The sequence below is a fragment of the Archocentrus centrarchus genome, chromosome 2, assembly GCF_007364275.1.
Source record: "Archocentrus centrarchus isolate MPI-CPG fArcCen1 chromosome 2, fArcCen1, whole genome shotgun sequence".
NCBI classification, from domain to species: Eukaryota; Metazoa; Chordata; class Actinopteri; order Cichliformes; family Cichlidae; genus Archocentrus; species Archocentrus centrarchus.
The window spans coordinates 20,700,474-20,713,766 of record NC_044347.1 but is presented as its reverse complement, the minus strand read 5'-3'; the positions used below and the strand labels follow the sequence as shown (position 1 = coordinate 20,713,766).

The 13,293-nt window shown below is 39.2% G+C and overlaps 1 protein-coding gene across 7 annotated transcripts in view; it reads left to right on the top strand.

Moving 5' to 3' along the window:
- The window catches only part of LOC115794096 (fibroblast growth factor 14-like), a 69,514-nt gene that overhangs the window by 49,063 nt on the left and 7,158 nt on the right, over window positions 1-13,293 (top strand). For 4 of the 7 annotated variants that reach the window (XM_030749427.1, XM_030749418.1, XM_030749374.1 and 1 more), the window contains 2 exons: window positions 4,336-4,497; window positions 12,915-13,113. In XM_030749427.1, the coding sequence (XP_030605287.1) occupies window positions 4,336-4,497; window positions 12,915-13,113 (361 nt within the window). The remainder of the gene's footprint in view (window positions 1-4,335; window positions 4,498-12,914; window positions 13,114-13,293) is intronic. The other 3 variants (XM_030749391.1, XM_030749400.1, XM_030749409.1) reach the window with 1 other exon arrangement.

The following is a 13,293-nucleotide window of genomic DNA, read 5'->3' as shown; positions in this document are numbered from 1 at the left end:
AGGAAAGGGACATTTTTGAGGAAATGTGAAGTAATGCAACAACTTTTAACACAGTTTCTTCCGACATGGCATGACTCACAGTTCTCAGTTGTAAATGAAACCGAATCTTCTTCAAATCTCAAAAATATCACACAAAATGAGATGTAAAATACTTTATAATTTGCATGTCAGGGCTGCAGTTTTTTTTAATATTCCTTTTCCTTCCATTTACTCTTTAAGTGTCAGAAAAGACTGAGAAAAAACAGGAAGTTTGCTGTTTTTCCGAATTGCTTTCTGTCTCCATGCTATGCATGCATATTACATCATCCTCAGAAATTTAAAACTTTCCTGTGTAGTTGATTTTCTTTGCGGCAGAGCCAGTTACGTCTATGTTTCTTCCTAAATTTATGCCGCTCTCTTCTCAGTGAGTTTTTTATCCTCTTATTGCAAATTGTTAATGATATGCTGCAAACTTAGTTATACATGGTAGCTCTTATTAATCCCAGATAACCAGCATCTGGCGGCTGTGTGGTTGTGCATGTATGTGTGGCTTGTGTGTGGGTTTGGGAGTGCGCGTGTTCAGCTAACAGATGGCACAGTGTGCAATGAGCTGCTATGTGATAATTATGGAGCATGCTGGGGGAAGTGGAAAAAAAGTGCTGATGAGTTTGGGACTGTGCATGTTTGTGTGTGAATGAGGACGAGAGTGGTAAGAGTGTGTCCCTGCGCAAAAGGGTGAATATTCCACGCATTGGTATGTTTTGTGTGTGTGTGTGTGTGTGTGTGTGTGTGTCAGGGGTGTCGGGTAGGTGTAGGTATGAAGATGTCAGCTGAGAGGTGAAAGAGGAAATTGAGTTTTTTTGCAAAATCATTGCACATTTCCTGCAACAGGCCACTATTACCGCCACACTGTTCCTCTACCGCTGCTGTATATGAATGAGAATGAAGACAGACAGTATTATATTAGGAATAACCTTGAATGTTATTTTGAAAAACTCTCCTGTTGATAATACCTGTTGTGACACACAACAATCAAAATAAGAAATAGTTTTCAAAGGTGAGTATTTTCATACATTTTCCAACATGCCTGCAGGGGATCTTTAAGGAGGTTTTGTAGATATGGAGAGTTTATCACTTTATATACATTGTCCAGACACTTTATTAGGTACACCTTGCTAGTACTGGGTTGGACCCCCTTTTGCCTTCAGAAACGCCTTAATTCTTAGATGCTACAAGATGCTGGAAACATTCCTCAGAGATTCTGGTCCATATTGACATGATAGCATCACAGAGTTGCTGCAGATTTGTTAGCTGCACATCTGTGATGTGAATGTGTACTGTTCCTCCATATCCCAAAGGTGCTCTATTGGATTGAGATCTGGTGACAGTACAGTGAACTCATTGTCCTGTTCAAGAAACCATTTTGAGATGATTTGAACTTTGTGGCATGGTGAGTTATCCTGATGGAAGCAACCATCAGAACATGTGTACACTGTGATCATGAAGGGATGGACATGGTCAGCAATGGTACTCAGGTAGGCTGTAGAGTTTAGATGTGCTCAGCTGGTACTAAGGGCCCAAAGTGTGCCAAGAAAATATCCTCCACATGATTACATGTTCAACATGTTCTGCATTCAGAGATGCTCTTCTGCATACCTTGATTGTAATGAGTGGTTACTGAGTTAGTGTTGCCTTCCTATCTGTTTGAAGCAGTCTAGTCGTTCTCCTTTGACCTTTGACCTCTCTGAGATCAAGTCATTTTCTGCCATAGAACTGCTGCTTTCTGGATATTTTCTCTTTTTCAGACCATTTTTTTGTAAACCCTACAGATGGTTGTGCAGGAAAATCCCAGTAGATCAGCAATTTCTGAAATACTCAAACCAAATGCCACATTCAAGGTCACATAAATAACCTTTCATCTTCATTCTGATACTCGATTTGAACTTAAGCAGGTCATCTTGACTATGTCTACATGCTTAAATGCAGTGAGTTACTGCCATGTGATTGGCTGATTGGCTGATTAGATGTTTGCATTAGGACACCTACTTTATTAGAACAGGTGTACTTAATAAAGTGGCTGGTGTGTGATAGATCTCTGCAGGTGTTGGCATTAGGTTTGTGTACAGTAGTGACCCACCCAGAGAAAGCTTGTTTTTTTTTTCTCCTTTTTTTTCAGTCTGAGTTTTGCTGACTGTCCACCATCAAAGATTAGAAATGCAAATGTGGTCCTTCATGCAGTGAAGTCCCAGTGAATCAGACAGAGCCCTGGTTTGTCTGCTAGGGAGTCCCCTGTGAGCCTAAACACCATCAGTTGTAGTTGCATCAGTCTTTGCCTCTTGTTGCTACTCTTCTCTCTTTGTCTTTATCTACACCCTCTTTTTTCAGTCGCTATTCTGTCCAGGTATCAGTAGGTGATTGAAACATACTGGCGTACCAATGTGTAAAACCTTAAAAGAAAAGTGCAAGTAGATTTGAGTACATTGATATTTAATAAAACTGTATTAAAAAAATAGATGATTAGGAGCATTTATAAATAAACACGGCTGTCATAACTTAAAAAAACCCAAAGAAACAGCCTGATAAGAAAGAGATTGTTGGATCACAGCACACAACACTGAACACAAACTAACCTAATATAAAATAAATATAAAAAAATAGCTTATATAAATCAGAACAGCTCAATAAAGTACAACCTTGTATCACAGCAATGCGTGTAACAGACCCACTGGTCCACCATGTGGATGTCACAATTTGCCTGTCCTAGGCGTGAAATGAACATGCATGTTTAAGTTGCCGTACCAGCAGGGGGCGATAATTTATTTAAGCAACAAGCTAGATGGGTGATGTGTTGCATTTGGCCTCCCTACACCTATCATCTCATCTTTATTTTTTTCACTGTAGTGTAGTATCGTTGAAATGGCTGCTAATAAAGAAAAAAAGTGATAGTGACTCATTGGCGTTAAATAAATGACCACCCCTTGCTGATACTTAAGCATGTGCGTCCATTTCCCGCCTAGGACAGGCGAAGCGTGACAGCCACACGGTGGACCAGCAGGTCTATTACATGCTCTGTTGTGTAAAGTAAGGTAAATACAGTAAGGTAAAAAAAAAAGTAAAATTATACAAAAGAAGAAGCACAATTTAATAGAAAATAGAAAAAGGTAAAACAAATAAAAGAGTTTAATGAATAAAAATGTAAATATGATACACAATTAGGTGGACTGGTTTTGGGACACAGGCATTTTGTTCGAAATATAAAGCCCATTAATGTGTCATGGTCCAGGGTCCTTTTGACCCTGGGTGTTTTGGTTTTGCTTTGTCTTTTCTGGGTTTCTTTTGTTGTGAGGTTTGGTCATGTTTTGATTTTTCTAGTTTCCTGTGTTCTGTGTCAAGGCTGCATCTTTGTTCCCTTGTCCCACTTCCTGTTTTATTTTGGTAGTGTCTTGTTTCTTGTGCAGTGTGTTTAGTTTTGCTTCCCCTTGTCTCGTCAGTGTCATTGTGTTCAGCTGTGCTCCCTGCTGTTTCCACTTTCCTCATTATCCCCTGGTGTATTTAAGTCCTGTGTTTCCTCTACTTGTTGTCGTGTGGTTGGTGTTGTTATGTTGGCGTGCTCGTGTGCGCTTGCTGTGCCTTGCTTCGTTTTGGTTTGTGCTCTATGTCTGGCTCCCACAAGGAGTTTTGGTTTTTGTTACTCAATAAACAGTTTTAAGTTTTGTCTGTTTCCGAAGTCCTGCATCTGGGTCCATCTCCGCCTAGCACACCGCCCGACATGACATAATGCCCCAATAAAATTCCTCAGTTTTTACAACAGAGAGCTGCCTTTTAGTACACACAAAACATTGTACTGTATGTAATACACTTTTCTTTTGAGCGTCTCAAATCCATACCACACACTATTCAATAGACATACTAATTCTACACGTTATATACTATAACAAATGGTCATCATATACAGCAGTTTGTCACAAGATTATTATAGTTAAATAAAAATGACTTTTGAAAAAAATTAACTAAGTGAAACAGTTTTAGGAAGTTTGAAAAGTAACTAAAATAAAATCTTTGAGTCTATTTTACCACCATTCACAGATTTTCTAGATTTTTTTTTCAGATGTTGGCAATCATCATTAAATACATTTTATAAAAGTGCCTTAGCATTTCTCAAGGCTAGTGTTACACAATAACAGTTATCTAGGGAGGAGGGAAAAAAAATAATGGCATAGGATTAAAAACATGCTACACAAAACAAAAAAGTAACGCAGTACAAATAAAGTGAATTTAAGAGGACAGTAAGAGTGGTTATTTGATAGGATTGAATGCCAAATGGTGGCTTTTGAGTGAGGGGTTTCAACATTTCAGATGTCGAGAAGGAGAGGCTTCCTAAGCATTGGAGTCCCGGCACAGAAGTCTAACAAAAAAGGTTTCTCTAATGGTCTGCAAGCTGAAGAGGGAAAAGGATGGATTCCCAGTGTCACAGGAGCAAAGGTTTCAGGAGTGTGCGGAGCAAAAGAGATCAGAGAGGTACTGAGGGGCAAGAGACTTAATGCAAACGACTTTAAATGAGCCCAGTTAGTTCCAGTTACCTGATGCTGCATATTTATTATTTAGAAATGAGTCTCATTTAGAAATTGTGTTTCACTTTTTTGTGTCTGTGTTGAAAGAGTGCACCCGTGTCTGGTCGCCCGCATGTTTTTAGTTCCCACTTACTCCCCAGTGTAAAGCAGTCTTTGTCAAAGCCTCTGTTTTTATCCCTGATGTCATCCTTCTTTTTGCTTCTGTGGTTTTGCAGTTTAACCAGTAATCCTTAAGTTGGTTTTTGGGTTTAGTTTTGAGTTTCCTTCATGGACTTTAAGTTCAGCCTAATAAAAGGGTTTGATTTTTGTTCTTTTTGTCTGCCTGAGTCCTAGATTTGGGTCCTCTCTGGCCTGCATCATGACAGTTCAATCAAAGAAAATCTAAAATTGGACTCTCCGACCAGTCAATTTGTTTTTGAAGAAGACCTTTCTCACCTATATTATTAACTTAAATCAATTATAAGCAGACATAAAAGATAATTTTTTAGCTTATTAACTTATTTTGAGGTACTTATTTATCAGACTTATCAGTCTGCCTCTCCCACTGACAAAAATAATGACTTAATCCTTAAATCTATTGATGTGGTGGTTTCACAGGCTGTTGTCCAACCAGTGTCGGGTCGGTCAAATGAGAGCAACCAGACAATCTGAAGAACATAGTCCTTGACAAGAAAATCAATCAAGTATCAATATAGTTGGTCACTAATTCTGTGACTGATCTATTGAGTCTGCATTGTGGATGCTTTTAACCTTTTCAGCTTCTCTGCACAGCTCTGCGACATGCTTTAGAACAAGATGTTTTAAGCAAACACCTGAGGTGTGTGTGTGTGTGTGTGTGTGTGTGTGTGCGTGCGTGTGTGTTTTGTATGTATGTTCATGTCTGTGTATCTGGCACACGCCCGTGTATGTAGGCGTGCGCTTCCATTCATAACGCAGTCGGTACAGCACTCAGACAGAGTGAGTCCTGTGATGTCTACATCCAGAGAGAGATGAGAAGGAAGAGGAGTGGCAGAGAGAATAAATGTTAGCCATGTGAGTCATGACACACGCGCACATTTTCTGGTAACTAGAGAATAAATTAGTTACTGTGGAGCTGTGGAGCCTCTTCAAAGACACCACTCTGTGAATCACGACATTGAAGTACCACAGGACAGGCTTCACACTCTAATAGCAGGTTTGAGCGTTTAGAGAAACATGCCATCCACGGGTGATGTTTCAGAAATTACTGATGTGCAGTACTCGTGGCAGTTTTCCAACCTTTCTCCAGTGAATCTGCAACTTTTTACTTAGCAGAAACTCACATCTAGGTGGTTTCCAAATGGACCGTGGCGTATAGAAATCTAAATAAACTCAAAACCTCAAAGGTCAAGGACAAGTAAAATTATTTATCAACTTGGAAACCATTTTGCCAACCATCTTCGACGTGCATGAATTTAATTCTGAAAAAAAAAAGAAAAAAAGAGGTGGTTCATTTGACGGGAAGGATCCCGAAGATAATTAGACTTTGGTCAAATGGAGTTGATCCAAACAGACCTGAAAAACAGAGAGAAAACATCAACACCAGAAGCCACATGATGTTAAGAAGTAGCTGGTTATTATTTATTTATGCCTTAAAGACTAGTGTAAAAAAAAGGGGAAATTTGTACATGGGCAACTCATCATGGAGTGCAATGATCAAAAGTTACATTTCACTAGGTGTTTAATTGTTCATATTTTTAGCTTTTTACAAGTGATCTTATGATAACTTATACAAGCACTCCCTCACAACTAAAGCATACTGCCGTTTCTAGAGGATCCCACAGAGTTTGGTAAGAGAGTCTCAAGAGAGAAGAGTGTTCACAGGCTTTACCTGACGAGCACCTATAGGCTCCAAGAGATCATCGGAGAGAACAGCTTATCTTTGTAAGCTCATTAAAGCACTTGTTGACCTTATAAGAATTACAAGTAAGCCTGCTTACCAGTTTGAGTTATGTTTTTATATTTGTTCAAAGATTAAACACTGCCGGGGTTGCAACTTAAAGAACAAGGCTAAAATTGGCGTTCACCCCATAGGAATATGTTTAAGGCACATATTAATTTAATGGAATTATAGTCAGATATACTCGTGCCTTAATGGTGTGCTTCCCTTCCTGGCTTTGGCTACAGCAGCTGTCTTGCTTTAAGCCTTTATATATGCAGCTCTACTCCTATTGTGATTGATCATCTGGTGCGCTGGTCACAGTGAACATGCAGAGTCAAGAATGATTTAGCGTGACTGCTGTTGTTAGGAGAAACAAAAACATGTTTAACACATGTAAGTTTGACAGTACAAAAGGGACCTATGATTCCCATTTCTAGTTCATATTTTTTTTCTCCAGACTCCAGTGAGTTGTTTTGCACAATTCAGTGTAGAAAATCCTTATTTGTCTTATTAACCTCCTAATCCTCTGTCTGAAACAAGGCGTTTCAGCTCCTCTCCCCATAAGGCCATCCTCCCTTTTTTCTGTTTGGCTGCCACTTGCAAAGAGAAGGTTTAAAGAGCAGGTGGGTGGGGCTTCTTAGATAACCATATTAGGGATATCTGCTCTAACTGACATCATGGAGGGTCAAGAGTAGAAAAAAACTGTCTGAAATGGAGCATTTAGAGCAGGTTCAGGACTGAGCTTTTGGCTCTCATGGATTACTCGACCCCCTTGTTTTAAAAAGGAGGGCCATATTCAATATGGACAACCACCATTGTAATAATATAAATATGACAGAACATAAGGATAGGAATATTTAGTCCTTCCTAACAGGAACCTGTGCTGTAGTTATTGCTCCAGCTCTAACACACCTGATCCAATTAAGAGCCACACATTTTCATCACACAGTAATTGGATCAGGTGTGCAGATCTGAAGTGGTTGAGGAACACCGTGGTGTTGCTGACGTGCTGAGAGCAACGCTGTGATCTGAATCAGATTTATGCTGTAATTCAGTATGCCTGGGCTGGAGGACATCCTTTCAAGTCTTTTTCCCAAGCACACTCCTCACTCTTTTGTTTCCTTATGCCAACACTTTTCGTTCCACTCCTCCTCTTCCTCCTTCTCTGTGGGCTCCTTTTTCTTTAAGATGATTTGTTTACCCACAATTCCCGTGGGTAATTAGTGCTGTGATAATAACTGGTGTTGGAAACAAACACACCCACTCACTGAGCAGTGCACACAAACAGACACACAAACACATGCACATGCACATTGGGATGAAAAACAACTTTCTTGAGCTTAGTCGCATTAAATCTCTTTGCAAGAAGAGCAAATTCACTTTATGAGAGGGCGAACAAATATGAATGATGTGTCTCAACATCTATTAGTAATAAAACTGTTCACTTTTCATTTGTTTTAACCAAATTAAATGATAACCTTATGTTGGGTGATAATTGCTGCCATTAATTGACTTGGTGTCATGGCAATATAATAATACAATCATATTGTGGTGTTTGATTTGATTTCACACCGGTAGCAGTTGAATAGAGCTAATGATTATTTTTGGTTGTTGTTTATAATGAAAAACATGACACTAGGATTTTCAATTTAAAAAATACTTCATTAAGAAGAAGTGTAACTAGAAAGTGATGACTGGAATCAGGGGAAAGTTCTTTGTAGCATAGAAAAAGTACACTCTTGAAAGGTTGCTCAGACATCGGAAATCACAGAATATATTTTATCAGTTTTCTACAGTCAAACAGGCTTGTGGATATCTCTTGATGTTTACTTTCTTGTCTGTGAATCGTGACATCTTAAGCCTTGATTATATTCTGTTGTGGAGCTGGATACGGAGAACTGGAGACACCATGGCTGAGTAGTCATTCCTGTGATACTTCTTTGAAGTCTCCTTGAAGTCTGGGACACATGGATAGTTGGTGCATTGTAATGTAGATTTTCCACGGACACAAAAAACAGGCAATGACACGGACGTCCACACGGACCCTCACGTCCACCATCTGAAGACGTAATTTATGTCACTCAGATCCAAGCGGACCCAAGTGAATCCAAGTGAATTTGCTGAAGCATAAACTAAAATCAAGGCTTTAGGGTCAATGTGGACATGTGTGTTCAGTCTGCACTGAACTTTGTTTTCCCCTCATCTATGTGGTAGAGATTAAAAACAGTTGCATATATAATAATTATATCTAACAGATGTGGAATTTATTGGCCAGTATAATATGATAATATCACTTTCAGCCTATCTTTCAGCCCACAATCCAGCATAAGCACATCATGAAACCTCTGAGTCAGGTAGCATGTGCCACAGGTCTGAACTCTTTGCCTTCCTTTAACCTGTATTTAATGAATACAGCTCCCTTCAGCAATACATGTTCCTGATTGTCAGTGGATTATAGGCTTTGGTAAATCACAAAAGGCCAAAATAACGCAGTAATTATTTACAGTGGTTTATTGTTGCATTGGCGTCTACTGGGAAGTTCCCAGTGGCCAGCTGTGGTAGCATTATCAGCTAGGTGCCAAGCTCTGTTATTAGTGCAGCCTAGTGCAGCCAAGACTTGAGATTGCTTCTCCCTCTTTGATTTTGATTTCCTCATTTTTTAGGGTCTTTAATGGATGAGGGACAAAGTGCTGCCTGTATCAATTTACTCTGTTTTTGAGCAGCGTGTTTAACATGTTAATGGGCTCTTCTCTCTCTGATTATGGCTGGCCTGAAAAGCAGCGTCTGTTCAGTCTAGCATGTGTGTGCGTGTTATTCAAAAGATAACAGTGTGCATGCATGTGTGCAGTGTGTGTGTGCACACTTCCACTAAATCTCTGCAGAGCGCAGAGAAATGACAGAATAAAATAAAAAAGGAGAGCGATGGGAGAAATACAAAGATAAGAAAGGGGAAAGAGAGAGAGAGAAAGAGAGAGAATCCCTGCTGTTTTTCCAATCAGGAGGCGTCGTCCTCCTCACTTGGTGATTTATTCTCTCTCCCCTCTTCTTCATGTCCCAATTTCCAACCTCCCCTCCCCTCCCCTCCACCCCACCCTTCCATTCATTCTTTCTCCCTGTGTTCTTTCTGTGGGCAGCCCGTGAACATAGCTATTTAGAACTGACGGCAGAAACGCATTCAGGCGGGCCGTGCTGTTAAAATGACTCACCTGTAAGGCTGTGAGATTTTCATCTGAAGTCTTTTTTACACTTCACTTATTTTTTTTTCCTCAAATCATACTGGACTATGTGTTGCTGCTTCTGACCAGACATCAAATATCTTTTATTTTAAAAGCAGTATTAAATGATGGATGACCTTACTGACCGACATTAATAAGTGTCTGGCACCGCTCTTTGCACACCCAGCAAAGATCACCCTACTTAACAAATGAATAATGAATGCAGGGTGCAGGTTAAGACTACATACATACATACATACATACATACATACATACATATACATATATACATACATATATATATATATATATATAAATATATATATATATATATATATGTATATATATATATATATATATATATATTTAAGCTGGTGTTTGCAAGAATGAAAAATACTCAGCTCTGCAGAGATGCTCTTAATTCAAAAGGACATCTCATTCGTTGCAGTATGTTGGCGTGGGAAAGGGTGTCACTGACATTGCCAATAAATAGAGCATTCATTCATTATAATCTGTCTTGTTTCGTCACCAACCAATCATGTAGTCACATTTCATATCCCAGCAAGCCCTCCTGCACCTCCCTCCATTCATCCCCTAGAGCCACAAGTGTGTGTTTGTGTGTCTGCGGTGCCTCCCAGTCGTACCTTTTGTACTGTATTACTTTAAATGTCTTTCTGTGTTAGCATGAGCGGATGTTGCAGAGCACGAAATGTATCATATTGTTACCGTGTTAAATTACCAATGCAAGTGTTTCTCTCTCGCTAGTGCAGCCCTCCTCTCAGACGCACACCCACCCACCCACCCACCCGCTGACCCCTCCCTCTCAGCGCTGGTTGGTTGCCACGGCTACCGTGTCGCCACTCTTCCTCATGTTGCTATGAGACTCGGACCGACAGACCTGAGCTGAATGACAATGTGTTTGTGGCTCTGGCAAGAGGCCCACAACAACCAATAAGAGACAGTCTAGACAAACACTTCCCAATCTGGGGTCTGGGGACTTCGGGGGTGATTGTTTGGGTTGGCGGGAGGCTTCTCAGCCGTATGAGGCACAATTTATTAACGCTCTATTTTTTTTCAATTTCTTCAGCAGCACTGTGTACATTATTGCATGACTGATATCGGTGCTTGATTAAGATGTTGCCCCAAGACAGGAGTGATCTCGTTATGCAAGGAGGAATAAAAATGAATGCTTGGATTAAAATTTTACAGTAAATAAAACAGAGTTAGTCAGAGCTACAGCAGTCAATGTATTTGTTATGACAATGGATTAGTGATGACTGACTGGGAAAAAAGTGCTTTACTCAAAAAAAAAAAAAAAATCAACAATCCTCCTCAAAGCTTTTCAGCCTCTTGTAGCTCACTGTTTTGGTTTTTAGACCTCATTCACTTCATTTCTAGCCACACAGACACACAGCATTTCCCCATCTCTGCATGTGTATTAATATGCAATCTTGGTTTTCGAATCATCTCTCATGCTTTGATATAATGACTGAAAATCACTCTAATTTCCTCACAAGGCCTATTGAAGTTTAATCTTATTCACGGAGTAAAAGGACATAACAGATTAAGTGAATAATGTTTTGGGAGCGTTTTCTTTGCTTCTTCCACATTAATGAAAGCATTTGAACCTCAGAACTATAGAAACTCATCACCTAACCATTATTCAATTAACTGATCAGCTTAAAAACAGCAGATTAAAGAACAGCTATTGTATTAGAGAAAATGTAAAAATATTCTCCCATTCCCTTTAACCCTACAGTTTTAATCAAAAATTGACTGATAATGAGATTAATCATTAAGTGCAGCCCTAAGGCGAAAGCACGCTCCCCATAAATTATTTCATGCTGGTCCCATTTGGTATTATTTTTATTTCTACCAAAACATCAATTTGATTCGCCGAAGGCAAGTCGTTCCATCATCATATACACATTTTACAAATAATACAGACAACAAGCTACATAATACAGCAAAGAACTAAAGTACTGGTGCGGGGGGGTGTGTTCAAACACAGTGTGATGAAGACTTTAAAAAAAAGTTTAAATTTAAATGGGAATAAAACACAATAAATCAAGTAAGCCAAATTGTTATTTGAACCACAGGTTTAAATCCAGATTTTGATAATAATTGTATATAAAGCATATTGGTTAAAAAGCAGCACTAAGTGATATGTAATCTGAAATTTTGGAGCCTGACCTCTGAGACTGCCTCCAGTCTGAACTCCAGAAAAGAGGAATGTTTTATCCCAGCCTGCCTTTTATACTTACTTGAAAGTGCAAGTGGACACAAGGGAGAGACGTTTTTCCCCCAGTAAGAATAACACCTTGTCTCTAGGCTGAAGTATGCTCCGCTGGAGGCGCCAGCATCCATGGAAAAGAGTTTTGACACATAACAGCAGAGCTGATGTGGGTGGGGAGGTGAGGTCTTTGGGGCTTTGTGTCACTGGAATCTATCTGCCTTTTCTTTTTATCTGTTTACTTTGTTGTTGGTGCGCATAGCGAGAGCGTCAGGGGAGAACGAGAATGACACGGGTTAGAGCAGTACATCATTCAGGCAGTGTTGTGCTTCTGCTCTCCGTCTGCATCTGGTCAATGTGTTTTTTTTTTTTTTATTTACAGAATGTGGCAGGAATGTAACTGTGTGAGGTTTGAGGGTGAAACCGGCAGATCATGCATAAGCGATCAGTCAAAAAAGATGATTTCTGATGAAGATATTGCTGAAAAGAGAGGCTTTGCAGATGATACCAGCAAATATACAGTAACAATCTGTATCTATATATAAAACACACATAATGGAAAACTGTATTAAACCTGAAAATTAGAAAACAAGGCAATTAAACCATAAAATGCAGCCAGTATAACATTTATTGCTGGAATTTACTGCTCTGCAGTTTTCACATTTGTTCAAATTCAGAACAATATACACACAGACAGGTAGGCTCTTATTAAAAACAGAGAAAAACATGTTTTCTTTTTGTTTTAGATTGAAAACAGAATAAATGCTGTTGCAAATGAAGTTTTTTGTAACAGTTATCAGCCTCCTGTGGAGCTTTATGTACAGAATATGTGTAGCAGTTTATTTAATGCTGTTGGAGCTTTTTTATCTTGATGCCATTTCGGTTCAGAATTAATTTTGTAAGTGGAGGGGAAAAAATACATATTTCATGAGTTCAACACTATAAAAGAAAATGTGGTTTGCAAACTGCGGTAAAATCATGTGATCGATATTTCCTTTATGTTTCTGTCTCCTCAGGAACTGTTCACAGCAGAGTGTAAGTTTAAGGAGTCGGTGTTTGAGAACTACTATGTGATCTACAGCTCGATGCTCTACAGGCAGAAAGAGTCGGGCCGGGCCTGGTTTCTTGGCCTCAATAAAGAGGGGCAGGTCATGAAGGGCAACAGGGTCAAAAAGACCAAACCAGCAGCACATTTCCTGCCTAAACCCATAGAAGGTAACACACTTGGCTTCAAATGATGACAGCCTTTATAGATTTTTATTTTTACTCTTACATACATATACATATATATACATATATATATATATATATATATATATATATATATATATATATATATATATATATTCTCTGTCTTTCTTCACCATGTCCTTCTGCTTTTTCTTCCCTGCACCC